Raw genomic sequence first — 23,900 nt, forward strand, 5'->3', positions numbered from 1 at the left:
GCGAAAGGAAATTCACCATAAAATTCCCATGAAACAGCAGGCTTCCTTAGATCCAGTTTTGATATTTCTAGATTTTTATCGAAAATTCCGAATTAACTTTAAAACGGGCACTACTGGATACGCATTAGGGGCGACGGGTGTAAAGTAAGTGGTACGCCCATTGCATATTCCAGTAGTAAACTTTTTTGGGTAGGTATTTGAGGCACACTGAAAACTTGTCCAATAAATCTCCAATAATACCCAAACACAGAATTGCAGACCTGGCTGAAGAGTAGGGGGCGCCTTCCAAGTTTGAAAAAAATAATGTACGCTTGAAATCAGGTGTCTGTGGCCCTGTGTCATTGATTTGTGAATCAATCTCAGACATTTGCAGACATACTCTAAATCACTGTAACAACTATCAAGTGTGCGAAATCAATTAAAAAAACTTGTCTGAAATTGATTCACAAATTAATGACGCAGGGCCCACACCCCCACAGACTCCCGTAAAGTGTATACTGACCGCCATAAATAGATAAACACCTAGTGCGTACTTACTTTGATCACTTTTGACGAACGTTTCAGGACAATTGTCTTTATTTCGAAATAAGAAACGATGAAAATTTCAACACGATACAACTACAACTAATTCAGACGACACTAATAATGTGTAGATCATCCACTATTTATTACGCATTCAGATACTCGCCGGGTCACCCATTATTTTTTTCAAACTTTGAAGGCGCCTCCTCAGCCAGGTCTGCAATTCTGTGTTTGGGTTTGAGAGACATGATTTTGAAATTAATTACATAAAAGGCAAAAGAAATGTTAGATCAGTCAGTCAGAATCAAAAGATCTAAAAATTATTAGGAAACACGGAATCGCCAGTCATTTTAATTATCAAAGTGGTGTAAAGTATGGCCAACCGAACACTGTTGAATTATTAAAACAACCTATCGATTGAGTGGAATTAAGATCAATGCATAGGAAAAACAGAAGCGTATTAAATTTAGGTAACGTTATGCATGACATAATCACAAGTAATATTTATTTAAAAAAACAGTTTATCGGTGCTTGTCCTAGAAGCAGTGCTGAAACTCTTGCAGAGTAAGGAACGATGACCTACAATTGAGGTGAAGTTTGTGAATTGTCTTTGTGTTATCTCGGTATCCAACTTTGTCATTAGTCAAGTTCGTCGTAACACTAATTAGGACCGACCAGAATCGTTTCGAAATTGAATTATTATCATAACCAACAATTAAGGACTTTTTTTCTCGTTTCAGTAAAGAGTGTATATCAGGGTGTATATTGAACATTAAGTTTGATTCGGGGGTTTTATTTTAGATTTAGATTGCTGTAATTTATTATTTTAAAAACATGTAGGTATATCTGTTTTTACGTGTTTTTCGTGTTACTTTAAGCAAGTCGAGTGGTATTTGTGAAATGTAAATTTTAGGAAGTGATTGTGATAATAAACCACGAAAATTTTGCGTTGAAAAATGGTTGTTTTGGTCATTTGAAGTCATGCTTCCGTTCACGCTTTGAGAAATTGCTATCAATTCCGTGTGCCATCTGTTTTAAAACAGTGACAGTGAGATAAATAACTGAGGCTTCCGAAACCGTAACCAACCGTGCAAGGAGCAACTTCTGGTGGCGGTCTAGATCAACTGTACTGTTCCGACGACTACGACACCGACTGCCGAAAGTTATTTGCCATTAAATTCATACAACTGTAAAATGGTATTTTCCATTTCATTCAAAGCAACCGTTCTTTATTACTATAACAGGTTCTTTTTATACCGATTGAGTTCAAAATATTAATTTCAATTCTTTTGATTGTAGTTTTAATTACTTTCCTTGGTGAAATATTCATTTTTTGTATTTTTTTGTAAAATTTACAAAATTGTTTATTAAGGATATGCTTTACAGATTGTTATGGGTACGTATTAAAGGCTTTTTTATACAAAATTTTATAATATATAAAACATTAAATCATGTAAGGTGTTCCGATTAGAACAATATTTCTGGAATATCCCGATATCGCTATGCTCAATTTGTTCTTGTGATCCAACATAAACGGCCGGACTGGTTGCCAACTAATGCTAAACTTTAGTCAGTGGCGTAGGAATAATGTATAGGTTTTGTTTATATAACACGCGTAACAAGTAAAACAATTCTGAGAGCCACAAGCTTTATGTGTGTGTTTGAAAGTTCCGGATTGATTGTAGGTCAGGTGTGAGAACTTTATGTTATGTCACATGTGCGTCTATGGAATAAAAACACTTACCGATGGTATGTTTTGTAGAGAGAAATTGACATATTTCGGACGGCAACATCTCAATGGGGATTTACGGTAGTTCAAGTGGTTAAGCCGAGTTGATAGAAATTACCATGGAAGCCAATGGGGAAATAAACCATAGCAAAGTCTGCTGATCTACTGAAACCGATTGAATTAGCGTATAACATTTGTTTCTTGCTTCGATGGTGCAACCCAAATCGCATTAAGAATAGCTTTATGATGGTTTACTGGGTATTGCAAACACATTGTTAAGACGGAGAATGTGCTCTGTATGTTATATTTCGTGATTCGTATAAATGTGACGCTTTAGAACTTGCTACGTCATATGTTAGAATTCTCAACGTAAGTATTGTCTAACATCCCACGTTCGAAATTTACACACAATCTCCTTTAAGCGAACGCTTGTTACATCATTTTTAGCAGTTAGTGCGATATGTAGTCAAATTCCTCTAGTTCAAAAGCACTAAGTTGAAGTAAGAAATCGATCTCAGTTATTGTAGCAGACGACTCGTCTTGAGTGTCTGCGAGTGACACGTCAATCAAAACTGAGAAACGAATGAAATTACCGCAAACAATAATAATTCTGTCGTTTTATAAAAAAAATGCAAGCAACAGCTTTACTAGAGCTAAATGTTCATGTTGTTACTAGACAGACTTTAACTTCACCAGCAAATATGTTGAATCCAACTTTGAATCAATTGTACGAATTGAAGACCAAGTGGATTCTAAAATTGGAAGCGTTTTTAATAAAAAAAAAAGCTTATTGGTTATTATCTATATTTCATCCTAATACCTTATCATACGCTAATAATATTTTCTCAATTTTGATGGTACAAACTCATATGAGACGGCTATGTTTCGTACATCTTTAAAGCGCCATTGTAATTTACTAAAATAACTTTAATATTTTGAAGATACGTTGACTGCGTGTTCACATTTCCCCAGTCCCGTGTAAGTAGTAAAATCTGCGAAATACGATATTTTGCAAAAATTTAACAATTTGAGCTGTCGACATAAAATATAAAAAGTTTAATAAAGATGTGCAAATTTGCTATACATATGTACGCAATATACCGCATAATCGCTTTATCCAACTCAGTCTAAATACTTGGTTTTAGTTCAAACTTCACTTAGCGGGATCTCACATTGATAATACTTTAGAACTTATATGACGTCTATATCGAATGGAAGTGATTTAGGTTGGGCTGCAAACGAAAAAAACGATAATAATTTAATTGATGAGAAAAGTTGTGCCTATGTAAGTGCTCACAAGCCTCATAGGAGACGAATTTATTTATTAGTTCACCTGATACCTTAAGTGAGAAGTTCATAGTACGAGCTCTAAAAGTAAACCGAATTTTTTTTGTAAATCACACTATATTTAAAAATCAGCACTACTACTTTTTCTGGTATTAAAAAAAGGCTTGTCTCTTCTTTAATTTTCCTTTTACGTTTCCCATAGATATTAAAAGTTACCTACACAGCGAAAACAATAAACAGAAAATAACCATTATTCGGTTTAGTTCCATTTATAAATTTCGTAGTACCCGCTTTCGTGCGCAAATATTTGCTCTTGTATTTTCATTAAAATGCAAAGTAATTGAATATACTGAAGTACCTGCAAGTACGTAAGGTACACAGGATCATTAAGCAAACACGGTTCCTACACAAGTACGTGGTACATTATTAATAGAATGCCTATAGAGTATTAAAAATACATTTATAAAGAGAGCAGCCTACCTTCAACTTCAATTATGCACTTCACCTTACATTTTTTTCAATTGGACACTAAACAACGAATACTCGAGTATCACTGCTATAGCGTAAAACAAAAGTTTTTGAAGTTCAGGGGATTTCGTAAAACACGCGCGTCACAGACGCGAGATAAAGTGGAAACACGAAACTTGCAGACGGGTTCGAACTGAAACCGATAGCAAAGTGAGCTTGCAATGCCGCTTTCTAAACTCTCACGCTTAGCACACAGGCGCAAATGCTATTTCCCAAAGTATTTAATTTTTTTTAGAAATGCATAATTAAGAAAGCTGCTGTGGGGAAATTCTGCATATAGATGATGATGATCATCAAATACCTACGACATACAATTTTGTTCAGAAAACAGAATTTCCGTACCTTTGCTTTCAATGTTACTGAATTGAAAATGAAGAACAAGCAGAAAATTAAAAACACTGTATAATAATGGAAATTTAGCTTTTTAATTTTACGCTCTACTTAACTGTTTTCACACTTAAATAGACATTGTTATATCGAAAACATTCCCTGAATAGCAAGCACACCCTAAAGTAATTCTTGTAGCTGCCACATCTAAAGCCAAAATCAGAGACTTAATATTTGTATAGCGCTCCAACGTTCTACCTAACGGTAAAAACAATTTCAAGCCGAGAGTACTAAGTAGATACCGAAATAATGGCTATATTCTGATCTCGTTTCTGAATAGATACAAAAAATGTAGAAGTCAATCACCTGCTTCTATAAAGGATCAAATGTCCGCTTTCAAGGATCAGACCCATTCTAGCAATCAATACCGCAAAACCTAGCTCTTGAGAAACTGCTTCGTGTCGTTGAGGTGTCTCAAATTTTATTAATTAATAATCTTCCTAAGGTAAGATATAGCAGTAACTAATTACTACGACTACGTCAATAACTTTAGAAACATATTTGTTTGAAAGTACGTAACTTCCTCTTCGTCTTATGGTTAGCAATTTTTTAGAAGGAATCTGGAATTGCCACATGGTGTGGAAGATGGAACATGAAGCCGTTAAATTACTTTTGTAAGTGATGGGGACACCAAAATAGTAGTCTCTCCACCTAAATCCGACATTTTGATCGCAGAACAGATTTACTTATATATTGCCCAGTGCTTTGTTCGTAAGCGACACCTGTAATCAAAGTTTAGAAAAAAGGGTTAAGTTAAATTACTAACGTCGTGAACGAGTGCTTGTTATCGAAAAGTACAACATTTTAAATTTGCCCTTTTCTCGAAAAGTCGGCGCCATAGCGAAAAATGTTAAATACAAATAAAAAAGATATGTGTTGATGAGCAGTGCAAAAAAGTCACATACACTTTTTGCGCCGGGTTCAAAATAAAGGCACAGGAGGTAAACATAATCGGAAAGTCGGAAGTTTTATTAAAATTTGCCATTTTGACCGCCCCTCCCAGCCTTAAGGCACGGGATCTCACTGGCAGACATGACGATTTGTACTTGACTAAGTAGCAGGATATTTCATGACTTTGTAATTTAATGGTCGAGTGTTGGGGTATAAAGCCGGAGGTCAGGTGTTCGAACCTGGGCTGAGGTAAGAATTTTTCATCTTTGACAGAGATGGAAATTTCCTTATACCAGTTTCGAGCATTCTGCCGGATATTCAGCATTAGGTTTTCCTGCAGTTTTCCTAGTTCGTACCGTGTATTTACATTTTTGCATTTCGTTTTCGTTATCATACATCTGTTAAAATCGAGTATACGACGTCGCGAGGGAAAATCTAGTAGTATAATAAATTCTAATTCCAAAAATGGTGTTGCATATTTGCTTTGGTCCAATAAATATTATCACAGATTTAAATATACTACAGATGGATCATGAGATAGGCGATTGTGGAAACACAACAAACGTTCCAGTTGCTAGCGCACCTATATGAATTTTATTAAATCGAAAGTTTTAGTTTGGGTCTCAGCTTAAAATAATCAGCAGGAGTCTGTATAACGATGGCATAGAAGGTTTTTACTATTGATGGTGCTGAAAAGCAATATGATATGAATTTTTTCTTCGTAATTAAAACAGTGGCTCTTTGTATTGTGTGTTTGTGTTCAATTACGACCTTGTGTGGGCGTATCTGTGGCCGTTCTCTCTCCTTTAATTTAAATTAATAAAATCCAAGAACAATTTTTTTCTATAGAATGGTAGTTTCAGTTTCAGCCTGAAAATTAAAATTCTGTAATCAACTACTATCAATCGAAAGTTTTGATATGTCTATACGTTCATTCAAGGCATCGCCAAATGAAATTGAAACCAGGTGTAAAATTCTTGCAGAACAGCTTTTTACAACTACTCGAAAACTTCACTCGTTATCTGTTTGTTTATTTTAACTTAATTTTACTACCCGCATGTCAGTCAGGGAGGTATTGCAGTGGGGTAAAAAATGATCCCTCCCTTTTTGACGGGAATACATCAAATACATGTTTTGAGGCACCAGGAATCCGAATCAAACAAAATCTCGATGATGTATACAGGGTGATTTATATCAAAGTTGTATTTTTTAAATAGAACTCACCTATATTATTGCATATTTCGATTACTTAGTCAATTTTAGTGTGACTTTATTTACACATGATATCTAAAATGAGTGGCTGAGCGTCATTTTTTCAAAAAATAGATGTCCAGTAAAAATTGAAAACGAAGTTTCCATAAAACTTAGAAGGCCATGACGCTGCAGTATTACTGATCATCACGTGTGCTTACCTACATACGCCGAACGGTCAAAGTTAAACTTTTTTTGTGCTAAAAGAAATCACTGTAAATTTTCAAAATTTCAATCAAAGATAACTTGATTTTTTTAAATGAAACTACCAAGTTTTTTATTGCATCAAATGTAGGATTTGATTACCTTTCTAACGATATAAGCACGCCGTATTTACCTTTTATACATATTTTTGTAATTCAACCATTTCTAATAATACACAAGGTTTGTCGATTTTTAAAGCCTCTCAGTAATTAATAGGCCGTTAAAAGTTAAAACACCTATTCTAATTATAAAACAGGGAGTTATATTTAAAAAAAGTGCAACTTTGATTTAAATCACCCTGTATAACAATTGCAATTTCGTTGAAAATATTTTTAGGTTGTAGCCTGAAGAGTCCTTCAATCTGCCCCGACAATAAATTTTAAATATTCTTTTCAAATCTTTAGTAACCGCGCACTAAGCTGCTGTATTTCGGAGAATTTAATATATATATTTTTTTGTAATAAAACCAAATTTGTGTAGGTTAAACCAAGAAAAATAATCTCTTTCAAATAACTAAATAAAAAATTTAGCGCTACTATGTATTTGAAAAAAAGTTTATTTGTATAATAAAACCTAGCATAATTTGTGTAGGCTGTACACAGAAAAAGAAAGTCTTCCGAATAATTTAATAAAAATTTTGCGTTATTGCTATTTAAAAAAAATAGTATGACGTTTACATCCTTTATGTCTAATCTGCCAACGTATGTACGTACATAGGTACACACGAGTTAAAACAGACAGTAAAAATTTTTATTCTTTAAAAGTTGCTTAATATGATCTAAAACGTTGACGTTTGATGAAATTTTGATACGTCCAAAAACGGTCGCAATATAGCCACCCCGCGCTTTTTGACAACCCGTACGGATTTACTGTCTCAAAATATATCGAAGTACTTTCTTCACTATTTTGTTCCGCATTATCATGCAGCCTTAGAAATTCATGACTATACCAAGAACAGAATGGTTCCACGTACATATCGTGGAAATTGTAACGTCTACTGCGGTACTTCCCCAATATAGGGTCTCAACTGGGATGCGACATTTTCGATCTCACACAAATATTTGGTATCTGCGTCTCTTTAAGAGAAAAATAACGAAACCAAAATTGTTTTTGAAAATTCGAATTTTAACTGCAATTCTGGACCAGACATAGGCCTCCGGTAGTTTTTAGCTCATTTTTGCAAAGTAGGATCGATGTCAAAACTCTAATTGCATCTTCATTTGTTCTTAATAGAAGCTTTTCATATCACTTTGGCCGACTGACTGGCTGGTTGGATGGCTGCCTGGCTGGCAGCAAATGAGGGCCTGTAGACAATCGCATGTAGAAAGACGAGGAGTGTACGTGTTCATACGGAGTCGTGTAATTAACAACTTTAGAGACGGGGCTACATGATGTGGGGACGGCGACATCTGGGCGCCATCCCCACGCGTGGTTTACTAACGTGGTAATTTTTAGTTTTTCCTATCTTCTTCTACAGTTTTGGCCGAGGTCGAACCCATAATTGCACGTCAAGATACAATTTTACAAGTCGTACGACAAAATCGTATAATGTGAATCTTGAAATATTTGGTTATGGCAACTCGCAAGTTGCAAGAGAAATCATAATCAAAATCACATAACGGAAATTGCACTTATAAGAATCCCCCATTTACACGCTGCTAACTTGTATTTGAACTGACCACAAATTTTTTTAAAGTTTCGTCAATAAATTACCAGTGGAACGGAGAAGAAAAAATAACTTTTTCGCATAGCCAAATTATCCCTTAGAGCCTTGGGCGATTAATTTAACAGCCTCAATTGCAGATAATGCTTTATGCTTTGTGCCTCGATCTTTAACAGGGCTGCGCGTGTAGAAAAGGCAACCAAATTTCGGAGCTGAAATTTTCAAACAATTACTTCAAAATATTCAGACATTGAGATACTCAAAAAGTACCTAGTGTTTTCACATAACAATATTTTGAAAACTCTTTCGAATGCAGACATCAATGCTAGGCACCTTGTTTTAATGTAACCCAACAGTTTTTGATACTTTCTATCAGCTAAGCCGTAGAACTCTTTGAGTATTTTTCAATGCGAACACTATAAATGTTAAAAAAATAAGTCAATTTTAACAATGGTGAACTCAAATCAACAATCCCTATAAGTTTTGTTTTTATTTCAGGGACGACCTCCATTGCAAAGGCTTTGTTGACACCTTTTACTATTTTTGCCACCAAAATTACCTACAGTTACCGTTGTCTCCACAAAAACCCCACAACTTTTGATTTTAAATCATTTAATGTTAATATACTTCCTTACAATATTCAACGATTATATCCGATTGGGATCCAAACACCAAGATTTGAATTTGCGCGTCCTTCTGTGGTCAAAAATAATGGACCAAGACGAGAAACAATTTTGTAGAGCCATGGTTTGAGGCAAAACCATGTTTTCTAGAAATAAAACCCTGTTGTGATTGTCGTGGACAACCAGCATATATAAGGAAAAAAATCATTAATCCGCATGTGAGCAAAGGCGAAGAGTGCATTTTCAAATTTGTTTTTTCGATTTTAACAGCCCTTATGGACATTTCATGCCGTAATGAGAATACAAAAATGAAATAATTTTTAATTTCTGATCGAATGACACCAATACCAAGTCTGTAAGTGGTGTAGTTCCGGAGCCTTTATGACTCAGACAGACAGACAGGTAGACATATCAAGAGCGCCAAAGTGTGTACATTTTATTTTTTGAAAGTGAAAGTGTACTAAAAACGGAACTGTCACGTTCAAAACGGGACTTTGGTCACATCTCACATTCGACTCATATTCGCTTACTTGACTTAAATTCTCAGACGCCTATTGTTAGGTACCTATGTTGTTTCTCACAAAGACAGGCCTAACACCTCTGATTAATTAATAAAAACTTCGTCTACGTCATAATTGTGCTTTTAGATCGTCTTATCATTAAAAATACTATAAAAATCTAAATACGAGCACGGAACACGCCAAGCTGTGATCAGAGATGTAGGGATTAGAACCTAAATCGCACAAAATACCGTACCTACTTATAATCAAAAATAAATCAATTATACGGTAAACATCCTGCATAATTACAAATCTTGTTGGTTTGACAGAATAAGGTATAATCAGTCGTCGGTTCGCCGTTCCGAGTTCCGATATAAAGGAATGTGTATGTGTAACTAACATAAACGCATGCTAGCAGAAAAATTGCGAGTGTAAATGGGGAAGGTCAGTTACATACAATATGAATACAACATTTGTTGGGCTCTGTGTAATCGGATACTCCTGTTTATCACAACAGTTCATGTCTTTCTTATTGCAGTTGTAAACGACGCGCAAGTTATTCATTCTACAGCGCTTCCTTGTGGACGCGGAATAACACTAATTTAGTTTGGATTTAACGCACCAGAGGCTTAAATCCAAATCACCGTTGCCAGAATTTAACATGGCATGATCCATCTGTAGTATATTTAAATCTGTGCTACAGGCAATAGGAGACGAGGTGGACACGGGAACGTATTGGCACAATTGTGCAAAGAGACGACGCCGTACAGAAAAACGGGCGAAATGGGAGGGCCCCCGATATCACTTGGCAGGGCCAGCGTTCCATGAGGTCTTCGAGGTTACTCCTTGGGGTGAAAAGGACAAACATGTTCGGCGTAAAGGAGGTCGACTCGACTATAATAGGGATGTTTGGCATTAGGATACCAAACTGTTGCTTGTAAGGGACGAACGACCAAGGGCGCTTATTAAAGACCATAGACGGGAACATTCCGCTAACGACGATAACAGAAATAATAGAAAGACTGTCAAGGGCATATTAAAATAAATTAGGCGTCGGGGTGCTTTAAGAGCTAAGAATTCTCCAATGAACGTACGTAGGAAACGAGTGACGCATGCTTGGTGGTCTTTTTAGATGTAGCAAATGCGTTTAGCGAAGCGCACTAGGAAGTAATTCTTGCGGCTTTAGAAGAGAGAGGGAAACAGAAGCCATACCACAGAATATGGAGTACGATACGCGGTATATTCTGTGGCCATACTCGCACTACATTGGTACATATTGTTGTGTTAATTTACGTGGTTTGGACCATGTTTAATTTTTTTTATAGCCGCATTAAAATTTGTTGATTAAGTTTATTTAATTGTAAAGAAATTACGTTTTATAGAATAAGAAACATCTCGAAATTATTTGCATAATATTTGAAAAGTTTATCTCATGTTTTTCTCCGGTCGTAGATAAAAGCTTTGCTTATCGCTAAAAGTTAATCAATTTTCTGAACCGATGTTGTTGCAGATACGCACTTTAGATAAGAGAATTTTGTTTATTTTATAACTAACAAATAAGGAAGTGGAATCGAAGTTGGGACAAGAGAGGGAAATGTGTTAAAAAAAGAAAGTTAGTGAATTAAGGGAATTAAAAGATTTTAAGGACGTCCTGTTACATGGAAAAACCATTTGCGAGGTTGGCTTTTGATTTAGGGATCATGGGTATTGAAAAGGATTTCCAGTGAGTTGCAGTTGAGTGGTATGTTCGTAGGAAGGGACAAAAGATCGATCCGCCTCTTTTAATTCCGAGATTATGTACTTTCTAGTGGGTATTCATTTAATTAGTATGTACTCCTAGTACTAATGCGGAACGTTTCAACTAAAGAAAAAGTTTCTGTGAAAGAAAATCAAGGTAACATTCCACCAGTTTTCGAATTCATTATATTCATTTACTATGTAATTGGAACGCTGACGTAACCCTTCAATAACCGTAAAACACAATCCCAAACCTTAAATGTAGCTACGAGTAATCCACGCGTGGTTGTGTAGAAAATAAAATTCAGAGTAATGTGATTGCTGCAATTATTACATTGGAAATTAAACAAATTTTGGTAAATGCAATAACTTGAAAACTAGGTACCTACATACCTACCAACTGTTAATAGCGTTAATAGCGAAAAAAGAAGTACACCTACACAAGGAAATGCTCAAAAATTTGAGGGAGCATCCACAACGCAACCAACATACCTATTAAAACGCACATTAGACACTTAAAAAAAATATATTGTATTCATCAAATGCATCATGAAAAGTGTACTACAAGTTAAAGCTCCTCTTTAACCGCCTTACTTTCCTCTCTGCTTGAGTTTACAAACTGAATTATTTTGTCAAAATTAGGCTTGCCCTTGTAAGGAACAACACGATTGTCGCCCTTCTTGTAAAGTAAAACCTCCGGTTCCTTACGAAACGGTTTCTTATCAAACTCGTTTAAATCTACGTTGATTTTTCCTACAATAATACCAGGTTGATCGCGGTAATATTCTCCGAGCCGGTAAAAAACGTCGGTCCAAACACCACATTTTTCGCACTCATCCCCGTAGAAGAGGACAAGAACGTCGACAGACGGATCGTGGGCGACCCTCGCAAAATTAGAACCCACTAAAGTGTAGACGTCTGACTTGTTCCAGTCATCCTTAAGTTCCTCGCTTAGTAAAAACCTTGGCAGACGTTTCGAGTTAAAGTCTTGAAAAAATCTTTGGAGATTATCTCCTGTAAGAGGTGCGTCCATTTTGTACTTCTCCGCATTATTTTTGTGACTTGCGATGACAACCGTTGGCGTGTCCTGAAGTCGCAATTTAAAAAACTCCAAAGTATCCATGTTGCTTTTATCATCCGTGTTGATTAAAAGAAATGTCATACTTTTTCTGTATTCTCGAGCGAAAGGTTTCAGCAGCTCGACCACGCTGTCAGTGGTTGGGGCTTTTTTCGACGCGAAAAGAAGCACGAATGTTTGTACCTGTCCTTGAAAAATGGTGTCCGCGTTCTTTTCGTTTAACTCCGTGATTAGCAATGAAGATTCAATTTTAACGAACGTCTGAACGTTTTCTAAGGTTAATTCTTCATCAAACACCGCCTTGTTGTAATCAAACTGAAAGTGTCTCAAACGTTAATTGTTAATAAGTTGTGCTTTCCTTACGTTTTTAAACAACACAATTGGATGGGATGCATTACCAAATTTCGAACGAGATTCTCGATCAAAGGAGAATGTAAATGGGGGACGTTCGAAACTGTCTGCAATTTTTAAAAATTTCTTCAACTGCTCAGAAGGTCCCTCAAAGAAGCCTATGATAACCATATCTTCACCTATCACGGTTTTGGTAGCTTCCTGAATGGTGCGAAGTTCTCGGGCTGAAGGCCTCACTTGGTCTTTCAGCCATGATGCAATTTTCTTTGAGTTTCGGTTACCTTTAAGTACGTGACTTTAAAACGTGGAAGACCTTCGGAAAAAAATTACCGTGATACTTCAACGGGGTGCCCCGCCTGAACAGTTGCAACACCGGAAAACCTAAAATATGGTACTTTGCTCGTAGTTCAATTTCATCGGACGCGTTAATTTTTGCCAACTTAACGGGTATCTTTAGGTTAGATGTCTCTTTGGCTGCTTTAGTAAATTCCGGTTCGAGTTCTTGGCTATCCTTACACCATGGCGCATCTAAAAGTATTGGTCAGTTTTATGCGGAAGAAGCATTGCTACAATGTAGTTGTGCTAATTATGGAATTAAAAAGCTATGGAGATAAGCATTCTTGAATTGAATTAAAAGTGTCAAAGATAAGTATTAATACTTACAGAACATAACAAAAATGTATTCATTTCCTGTTATTGCCCTTTCGAAATTGTCCTTATCTAAGATCAAAATGCCGCTTTCTATTTTAATTCCATCACTTGTTGAGGTAGTTATAAAGGTAGTAAGTGAGCATAATAGCAGCATTAAACATTTCTCAAACATCTTTGTACTGACTAATTGCATATCAATTCAGACCAATAGCAAAAACGATTACATTAGAATATTCTACGTATGCAAATAACAACCCCGTCCTAATGTGCATATACTTGCGCCGAATGCCCCACCACAGATGACGTATGTATATACGTACGTTGAGGGGACTTGCTACTTGTTGAATACAAATATGATCTTTTGTTAATAGACCTGTTTTGAATTGTTTTATCGTATTGCTTACGGTGCGTCCACGTGAACACACAAATAAATACTTAATAAAACAATGTAAATACATAGCAAACACATTACAACAAACAAACATGATTCAGTCAAGGTACTCCTACTCATAAATCAAAGTTTGGAGCACGTTATGCTTTAATAAACCAACATCAACATTTAGGCAAAATATAAAGAATATAACAAATTGTGACATGAAATTCAAAGATTTGTAGTGTAGTTACTTAACCGCCAGGTTCTACGCTAACTTCACACTACAAGAACACGGAAATAAACCCGGCAACGTTTAAAAATGGCCACTCGAATGAAGATTCCCTCCAAAATTAAACAAGATCCCGCTTAAATTTGAAAAGTGGCAAGTGATAAAAAAACATCTAAGGCAGGGCCCCCTTCCGTTAGATGTAAACAACGCTTTGACCTGAAGCACAGTACGGAAGGTACGTAAAATAAAACACTGAAATTGTGAAAAGTTTGTTTAATAATGATCATAATTATTAAGATTGTGAAAGCCCAGAAATTTAAGTCGAAATAAATTACATTGCAAAAATACACTTTGAAAATGGTAGTTCACCGAATAAAAATAGAAATCGGCTGGGGAAAAAAGGACTTACCAATAAAAAAAACAAGCCCTCAAATTAATATTAAATATTGTGTACTTAAATTAATTGTTTGTAATGATGTGAATGCGTAACATAAAATTATAACATCACAAAAAGTAGCATGTAGACTTCAAGAGGTAACTTATAGGTTAAAAACAAGTTTTGGAAATTATGAGTCAAGTAAGCAGGTACCAAGATTCTAAAAGGGTGAAACACACAGGATGTGACTCATCTTTGGTGCATAATAAAGTCCTTTTGTTAAAAGCAAGATAGAAAATTACATGGCCTTGTGGGAAAATTTAACTATGGTAAAAATATGTGGAAATGATTGAATCGCCACTCATATATCACACGTAGATTCTAAACCGAAGAGTTTTGATTAGCATAATCTCGCCCCCGCAAGATAGGTAGCGTCGCCCCTCGTTCGGGGTTTCTAGCCTACAGTTGAATGTCGAAGACAATCACGGAATTAGGTGTCCTAGCTCAATTTTGACTACACTTTTTACCACCCCCGTAACTGCTTCGGCGGCAAGATGTGCTAAATTATATTTTTTTCATTCAGCGCTAGTAGTAAAAAGCTAAACACTTGTCTAAATGGTAGTAGTCGATGGGGAAAAAATTAGCTTTATACTATTTTTTTCCTTCAACGGGTGTTTTACGACACAGGTTGACTGGACTACAAGTGCCTATTCCTGAAGCCATCGAAATCCACAAACTTTTTTGCTGTTGCCATCACAGTGTCCTTAATTTTATCCATCTCAGGTGCCTTACTCACTGTCTAACTTGTAGTTTTCTTCCAGTTATTACCAGAATACAAACCGTTTCGTTAGTACATAAATAAATACTATTGTTTATTTTCTTTATATCATTGGACTTGAGGCTAACAAATTTTAGTAAGAACTCGTCGAAGTATCCGAATACCAGAAGACAATCCAGCGCATCGAATTTGAAAAGCAACTAATGTTGTAGGGTGGAGTTGGGCGCTTCGAGTAGGTATGATCTCCACGGCGGCATTGAAGGTGCTGGAGATGGGTTGGTAGATGTAATTCTTTGGAATAGAAACAATTCCAAACAAGTAGGGCTGTTCTACGTGCAGCCTTTTTGAGGTGAAGTTTTTAAATGAAATGATGGTTTTGTTGGATAGATAAAATCACAGACAAAATTAATGATAATCGGAAGCTTACTGCCACTTAGGCAACCAAACTTACACAATCTAAAATTGCAACGTGGAAGTGCAAGTTTTCCGGCGGGGATTCGTGTGGGAGGGTTCGCACGCCGTCGCGCATTGTCGTGTTTGCTTCGGCGTTTCTTCGCCGCTGCCTTGATATAAACGCTACAGCAGGCAGCAGGTGGGGCCTTTTGTCCCAATGGCTACACTTGACAGTGACGGCGTATTTTGAATTGCAGATTTCACAATTTGAATTAAATGCGTTGTCAATATGTTCACCTGTTTGTATGCCAAAACAAAACTTTTATCTTTCTTAAGCATTTCTCTACACGTTATGATTTTACATTAATGCAATAGACACAGTTACACTATGAAGAAGCTGTAAAAGAACTATAAATAAAAAGTTAACACAAACCACGTCTTTACAAATTGGTTATTATTTATATTGAACTCTATACATTGTTTAAAATATTTATAATTAAATATAAAATTTAAACAAATCACAATTAGGTACATGTGAATAAAATAAGCTGCCAGTAAAAACAAATTTGATATGTGTAAACTGATAACTCAAATTGAGCAAATAAATTATAATGAAATTAAACATATTTGGTCCCAAATAAAAACTGTGCACTATGTGTAGAAATATATGTGACTCGAGTTTTGTACTATTAATTAATTAACACAAAATTTAAAGATAACAAATGCGCATTAGTCGCTTTTAGCTAGAAACAATTAAAAAATTTAAGAATACTGCAGCAGCAATTTACATTAATAATTAAAATAATCATCTAAAACAAACAAGAACAAAAAAAATTTAAAAACTCAATAAATTAGTACTTTACAAAGATCACAAATTAAAATTATGAGCTAAAATTGAAAAAAGGAACAATAGAAGCAAGGCGCAGAGTAATCATTTCCAAACACCCTGTGTATGGCGGAAAATCTAAGTACCGAATTAATACAGTTAAAGATTTTAGTACCGTTACATTAAAGAGTATGCAACATTTACCTCAGTACACGAACTTTATTCCTAATCAAGTTTAAAAATAATTATAAAAATCTATATACAGTGTGATTGACAGCTATCTTACATTTTTAGTGAATCTAATACAAATGGTTTAAATAAATTGGTGATGCACATTAAAAAATTTCATTCGTCAATAAATAAAAGTGATGTATAAATTTAAAACGTTAATTTAAATCAATCGCAGTGTATACAGCAAATTGTTTAGAATACTCAGTATACGATGCGTACAAAGTTAACGCAATTCTAATAGTAACCACGAGCACTACTTGTAGCCTACAACTAAGAATCGCCACTTCTAAAACACGTAAGTATCATTGTGGTTACACTTTTGACTAAATCCTCGCATCCAATCGGCCTTAACTCTACTACATAACCTCCCACTTGTAAATAGTTAACATACTTTCTTAAACGTTATTTAATATGGCAGGTCTGGTACAAAAACAGTATGCACCAATAATCTACTATACCTTACACTATAACCATTTACAAGTCAATATTTGGCTTTAAACAATAATATTAATTAATTTAGTCCTATGCGCACAAAAAATATTTATTTCTTCTTACTAGCCTTCTCCGCCATCTTATCCGCCTTCTTCTGCAACTTCTCCTTCTCCTTCCTGTCTTTCTCGATCTGCTTCCGTTCCTTTTCGGCCTGCATCTTTAGGTCCTTTATCTTTCGTTTGAGCCGATTTTTATCGTCACCGCAAATGCCCAGTATCTTAAAATCGGCCGAGGTTAGTTGCATGAGAGCGGTACCGTTCACTTGCAGTTCGAGGAATTTCGTTATGTGCTGCTCGAGGCCGAGCGCTAGCAGCCAATGGCACACCTGAATCATAAGAGTCAATAATAACATGTCAACAACGAATGGAGATTTTTTGGTTTTAATTGCCTTTGCCGTTTCTCCAAAAACAGAGATTACGGTTTTTTCTTTATGGATGATACAGGTTTGGATTATTTAATTTTCATTTGAAGTTAATAACAAACAAAAACTGCCCTGAAGTTTTATGGAAATTGTGCAAAGTGGATTTTGCCATATTTTAAAAAAGTTATTTTAGTGTGTATAATGTATACAGGGTGGTGACTTGCGCAACGCATCATAGGAATTTCAATGTAAAATTCATAACATGCGATTATTGGCTCCCCAAATTATTTTAGAGCAAAAATGTATTAAGGTTTTTTGTAGAAACAAATTTTTTACGTCAATAAACCGTATTAGTTTTCAATTTTTTTGCATAATAAAGACGGAAAATTGGAAAAATAAAACCCCCATCTTATCAATAATCTGTGATGCCATGGAATTTTCTAAAACAAAAAGATATCCAATTATCAATTAGCAGCCGTTCGAAATGGATTTTATGATCGCCTTGGTTACTGTCTTGCATTTAATGGGGACTTATTCGAACATTTATTGTAAATTGTTGTATTAGGAAACCGTTTTTAGTAATTTGGTTTTTCTTTATGTTGAATTCGCTGTTCTAAATTAATATAATACTTTTTGATAGAATTTGATTTGTTTTATAGCAGACATTCCATGGCATGACGGATATTGGCGTAGCTTTTCTATTATAAAATTCCATGGCATCACAGATTATTGAAAAGATGGGGGTTTTATTTTTCCAATTTTCCGTCTTTATTATGCAAAAAATTTAAAACTAATACGGTTTATTGACGTAAAAAATTTGTTTCTAGAAAAAACCTTAATACATTTTTGCTCTAAAATAATTTGGGGAGCCAATAATCGCATGTTATGAATTTTACATTGAAATCCCTATGATGCGTTACGCAAGTCACCACCCTGTATATAAAAGGCAATATTTGTCTGACTGTCTCTCTACTTGATGTTGGGCGTTCACAGCTTTGGACAAACCCACACCAAATTTGCCACAAGATCTGAACGAAAGTTATATACAAAAATGAACCTTCTGCAACCTTCATCTTCCTAGTACAGTAAAAGGAGAGCACCCTGTACAAAGTTAGAATGGTAGAATGTTAAGATTATGGAAGAGGGGGACTGATAATGTCCTACCAAAGGCAATGCTGTGCGTTGAAGCAAATTTTCATGTGTGCTCAACTGTGTTTGCATTTTGTTTACTCCTTCAGCCGTTTAGGCGATACGCGATTGTAAACATACGAATTCACTTTGTTGTTATTTTCTGATAATTGTATGTCTATCTCTAACTCTAAAATTGGGTTATTGTCGATTCATCTAATCGTTAATAGTTTGTTTTGTGTGTTTGGCAGTTTTACCGTTATCGAAGCTTTTTGAAAAGACAGTCAGTCTTTTTAATTGTAAGGTTTTGTGAAAGGAAGTTAAGAATGTTTCAAGAGAATTAAGTCGTCGCGATTAATGATAAAAGTGAATAGTCTGTGTGTTTTGTCATTCGTGCGTTTATCGGTTAAATGCAAGGTTGTTTTTTCCATCATCAAAGAGAAAATTTTACATGTACTAATAATATATTCATTGTGCAAGTACATTAAAAGTAATGTTTACACGCGTTATAAAAGCAGAACAATACATATAAACATAAAATATAAAACGTAAACTTCAAGAAACATCAAAATGTATAATTTAACGTCAATGTTAAGAAAATCTTTAATATTGTACAAGGGCTTTTCAGTTAAAAATGCCTTTATTTTGTTTTTGAAAGTATTTATATTTACTGATAGAAAAACAAGGTCCGTGTCGTCCAAATCGAAAATTAAGTGCAAGTAAGAAAGTGAAGTTTTGAATTACTAACACTTGAAGGTAATTAAGATTTCTTTAATTGTTTCAATCGATCCCTTGTTGTGTGGTATCTGTCTATAGACGCTGAATGCCTCATTTATTGGTGAACGTTAAATAAATTTTATTTTGTTTGTAAATGATCTATTGTGTGTTTAATCGAACCCAAATTACGATCCAGATAAGAGTTCTCATGTCAAATTTGTCTATTTGTGCCCAGGATTATGTGAGAAGGGAAGTCAATTTAAGTCTTATCGAGATTTTTCTTAGTAGCGGATGTCGAGCGTGCCTTGGAAAAATTATAATTAGTTAGTTTGCCATTGCCATTGCACATAGCAATCTACACAGACACTATTATACATTCAGTGCTTTTTAGTAACCCAAGGCACAAAGTGGTCTGATTACTTTCAAAAGATATAAAACAAAAACAGTGTATGATGAATGAAGACTTCCATTTCTTTGCTGCAGGCCGTACTAAAGCAGCACATATAATTACCAAAAAAAATTATCAGTCCTCGTGTGAGATCGAAGGGATTGTATTTTTGTATGGAAGATCAGTATTCTATTAGACAGTTTTGACTCCACCATCAATAATATCTTGTCGAAGGCTACCACATTCACTTTATCGATACCCGCTTCTCACTTCCCATGCACCTGCAAGTCGGTACACAGTTCCGACGTCACGTTCACTCCCAATTCGCATTTTGCCAGATTCCACTAAAAACCCGGGCCAAAATTATACGCATTTGTTGGGAACTTCTCATAGCCCGAGCTTCTATTGGCGACATGAGAAAGAGAAACCGCGATTCGAGCTCTAAGAATCGTACGGGCGCCCAGAGTCGACTACCCCTCGAAGCGCGCAGTGCAAAAGGTAGTTCATTTCGCCCCTAGGACGTTGACAAGATCATTCTGACGATGTCTACTTGAAAACCATAGGAGAAAAATTGTATTAGAAGATAGGAAAGATCTGAAAAATCTCCCGGTTAGAATAACACGCGCGGGGATGGCGCCCAGATGTCGTCGACCCCACATCATGTACACCCGTCCCTAAAGTTGTTAATTACGCGGTCCCGTTAGGTACATGTACACTCCTCGTCTTTTTACAAGCGTTCTTCTACGGGCTCGCATTTACTGCCAACCAGCCAGCCAGCCAAAGTGAGATTAAAAGCTACATTTTTACAAATAAATTTGCAAAAATGCGCTAAAAATTTAATGTTCATGGTTGAATTTTTAATGAACATTACACTAGAACAAAAAACCTGCTTTAATTGTACAAATGAAGTTAAATATTCTAGCGTTTTAGCTAGAGAATTTGAAATTTCACATATGTCTGTATTGAATTTGCCAATTCAGAGGAAATGCGTAAAGTTCCAGTAACTGAAAAGACACTATAAAACTACTTTAAAGACAGTTTTACAGTTAATAAGTCGAATCCACTAAACAAATCAGATGAATAGTATATAACTACTATACTGCATTCATGGAAGGCAGTAGATGGCGCTGTGTTTGAAGATAAGCACACACAGGAAAAATGTAAAACAGCACCAAAGTAGAAATATCCAGCACTGCGAACAGAAATAAATCACACGATTTCACACTTGGATTTTGGACGTTAACAGCTAATGACAGTTTAACAGTTTAATTAGCAATAGAAAGTACTATCTTACAAAATTCCTTACTCGTTTTATTTTGCAGCGTAATACTGACTCGTGCTTAACCAATCACAGTGAAGGTCAAAGCCTTCTACCGCGTCTTTCTTAAAATGAAGTTTCTTTTGTTTACACTGCTGTCAAATTTGTGTGTAAGGTGGGTTGCATAACTGTCAGGCATATCAATGCATTGACTTGTATATTTAAGAATTGAACATGGGAGATTTGTATGTTCAAAGTTAAAATTTACGCAAGAGGGAGGAGGACCTTTAAGCGTTACTTGGTCTACTGTCCAGAGCCACCATCAGCTTGAACTGGTCCTATTTCAATATACTGACAGAATCTCAAATGTTCAGCTTCCCTTACCACACTTTATGGGTCAAAACCTACTGTTGCTATGCTTAATAGTGTCCTTGCAGCTATTCCTGATCGGGTGTGCACTTTTATAACTGGGAACAGTGCTCCTGTTGCCACGTTCCGTTCTAGTTATTTTGTTAATATCAAAAAATCCATATTACATGGTTACAATCACTGTTACTTATAATTTACTAATATTTACTATATTATAAGCTGCCCTGCATTGCGGCTGAAACAAGAAGAGAAATGCTTTCCCTTCTTACATTCATAAATATGAATCAAGTGTGAGGTGGCTTGGAGGCATTTAGGAATGGGCAACTCATAATCAAGAGATATAATTCAAATAAAGCCTAACTGAGCAATGGACTTTGGACCAGCCTTTTATCTAAATTCGGAATCCAACGAACACTTTCTTTAAGTCTTATCCTTTCCTTGCTCTCCTTTTAACCACCCCAAAATAATTATAAAGATGCTTCTGTTGTTTAGGGTTATCCATTCTACTACAACATTAAAAAACAATCAACATGTGAGGCACAACATTTCACTTTTTCACAAATCAGGGCACATCATTTTACCAGGCAAAAATCAAGTGACAGAGAGTTGAGCCATTTTTTTTTCTGATCAACTTGAATGCGCAAAAAGTACCTGGCATGAGGTACACACATTTTTGCCTCATGGTAAATGGCAGGAACATCAACTTATAATTGTTTTACTTTTCGTTTCACAATAATTCTTTGTGCATAGTAATTCGGCGACACGCGTTTTCAGGTTATGACATCAAAGTCATGCGTTATTCCGGATGTTTATGATTTTTCAGGCTTTAAAGTTTTTTTCAAGAAAATTTAAAAGTCAGAAACATCATAACCTACATGTGCCCCGATTTCGAGCAACTCACCTGTTCTTTGCTCCACTCTGAAACCGGAGCGGATTGCCAAAAATGTGAGCCTCGCTTCTCGCTACTAATACTCGAACAAGATAAACTGAGATCAGAGGGATGTGTCCACGACGAATCATGTCTAGAAGGAGAAACCGAACCCGACGATAAACTGGAGGGCGACGGCGGCGTGGGCGACGTAGCGCCCTGCTGTTGCCAAGGCGTCGTACCTGGGGGTGATAGTGTTACTGGCACAACTTTTTTCACTGGAATAAAAATTGACTTTCTCAAGCAACTACTTTGCCCAGCGGACAAGCAACTCACCCCGAGCATTCGCTTCGCTTACTGCTTGCCTTATCTCCTCTAGTAAGTGTTGCGCCGTTTTGTTTTTTTCGCTCAAATCGTCCGTCGAATTGCTCACGCTCTCGCTACCTATTCGTTTCTCTCTTTCGGCCAGTACCTAAAATAATAACAGATCACATTTTACACCTTCTGAGACAGTGCAACAATACTGTCTTGATCGCCTAAAAGCACTTGTTTTTCACATTGAGCCTATGCTGAACCGCGCTCATTCCATATACCAAATGGTATTACTACCTTAAATGAAATTGATTAATACTTACTTGCTTTAACTGCTCCGCAAGCGACGGCGGCGGACAAAACCCTAAACTCGCACTCTTATTCGGAACTCCTAGCCAAGGATCCGGACTACTTTGGTGCTGGTGAGTGGTACCCTTTTGTACTCTGGCATACAAAACATTTGTATTCATATGCTGATTATTTTGCTGTACACTATATGTTTGATTCTGTGAATTGTACTGTGAGGTTTGCTGATTTGTATACTGAACACTATTTTGTGAATATCCGTAATGGTTTTGCACACTATAAATTGCACTTTGGGAGTTATTGCACTGCGACTGCTCTGTGCTTAACGTGCTAGGCCTTATGACACTATTATTATATTTTGTTTCGGACGTATAACCATCATTTTGATTTAGGGAACCAATCTCCGAGAGATCGTCTGTCGAATTGTAACTCTCATCGAGACCGTAGTCTGAGCTACTGTTACTAAGAGATCCTTTTTTACCACTTGGTAGCTGCCTATTCGCCAAGGCGCCTCTGTTTGCCAGCTCCGCTTTACTTTTACTAGCCGATATGTCTAGAAGTTCGTGAGGGGGCACTGCTTTATCGAACTCTTCTTTAATTGGCAACTTTCGTTCGACCGTAGCGGTCTTGTCGCCATCTTCCGGACTTGTATCCGATATTTCGGTGTCGGATAATTCGGCGTCTAAAGTTTGAAAAAGCGGCTTGGGAGGTTGCCGCCTCATCAATTGCGGCGTGAGTTGCTTGAGTGAGATGCTATCGTACGGTAAACCAACGGGGACCCCCGCCTTCTGTTGCGTATCCAGTAAATCCTGTTCCAGCGCGATTATTCGATCTTTAAGATTTTTGACTAACGAATTATACTCTGTATCCTTCTCCTGCAAGAGCTGCTGATAAAATTCTTCCCTGTGAATCATATCCAACTCTCGCTGCTGAAATTCGCGAACGATGCGTTTTGCTTTGGTGTATTTCTTTTCGAGCACTACGTACTGGCCTTGAGACTGTTCCAGCATATTCTGATATGTGATGACTTCCTTTCTCGAAACGTTCAATTTATTTTCGGCTTCTTTTAGTTTTTGATGGGTCTGTTTCAACT

General features: G+C 36.1%; 2 protein-coding genes across 3 annotated transcripts; both read right to left on the minus strand.

Moving 5' to 3' along the window:
- Window positions 1-11,832: 11,832 nt before the first annotated feature.
- LOC116174973 (protein disulfide-isomerase-like) lies at window positions 11,833-13,662 on the minus strand. The gene is made up of 4 exons (XM_031493013.1): window positions 13,415-13,662; window positions 13,082-13,279; window positions 12,764-13,032; window positions 11,833-12,715 (listed from the first exon to the last, which is right to left on the minus strand). Exons 1-4 carry the CDS (start codon window positions 13,593-13,595, stop codon window positions 11,891-11,893), a joined length of 1,473 nt encoding a protein of 490 aa, XP_031348873.1. The 5' UTR covers window positions 13,596-13,662; the 3' UTR covers window positions 11,833-11,890.
- Window positions 13,663-16,066: 2,404 nt separating this feature from the next.
- On the minus strand, window positions 16,067-23,894 carry LOC116174971 (neurabin-1-like). 2 transcript variants are annotated; one of them, XM_031493012.1, is made up of 4 exons: window positions 22,825-23,894; window positions 22,526-22,661; window positions 22,223-22,431; window positions 16,067-17,425 (listed from the first exon to the last, which is right to left on the minus strand). In XM_031493012.1, the coding sequence occupies exons 1-4, from the start codon at window positions 23,815-23,817 to the stop codon at window positions 17,150-17,152; spliced, it is 1,614 nt and encodes a 537-aa protein (XP_031348872.1). In that variant the 5' UTR covers window positions 23,818-23,894; the 3' UTR covers window positions 16,067-17,149. The 2 variants fall into 2 exon arrangements, with proteins under 2 accessions (XP_031348872.1, XP_031348871.1); XM_031493011.1 differs by having other exon boundaries at window positions 22,223-22,467.
- Window positions 23,895-23,900: the final 6 nt, after the last annotated feature.

The sequence above is a fragment of the Photinus pyralis genome, unplaced genomic scaffold (genome assembly GCF_008802855.1).
Source record: "Photinus pyralis isolate 1611_PpyrPB1 unplaced genomic scaffold, Ppyr1.3 Ppyr1.4_LG6, whole genome shotgun sequence".
Taxonomy (NCBI): Eukaryota; Metazoa; Arthropoda; class Insecta; order Coleoptera; family Lampyridae; genus Photinus; species Photinus pyralis.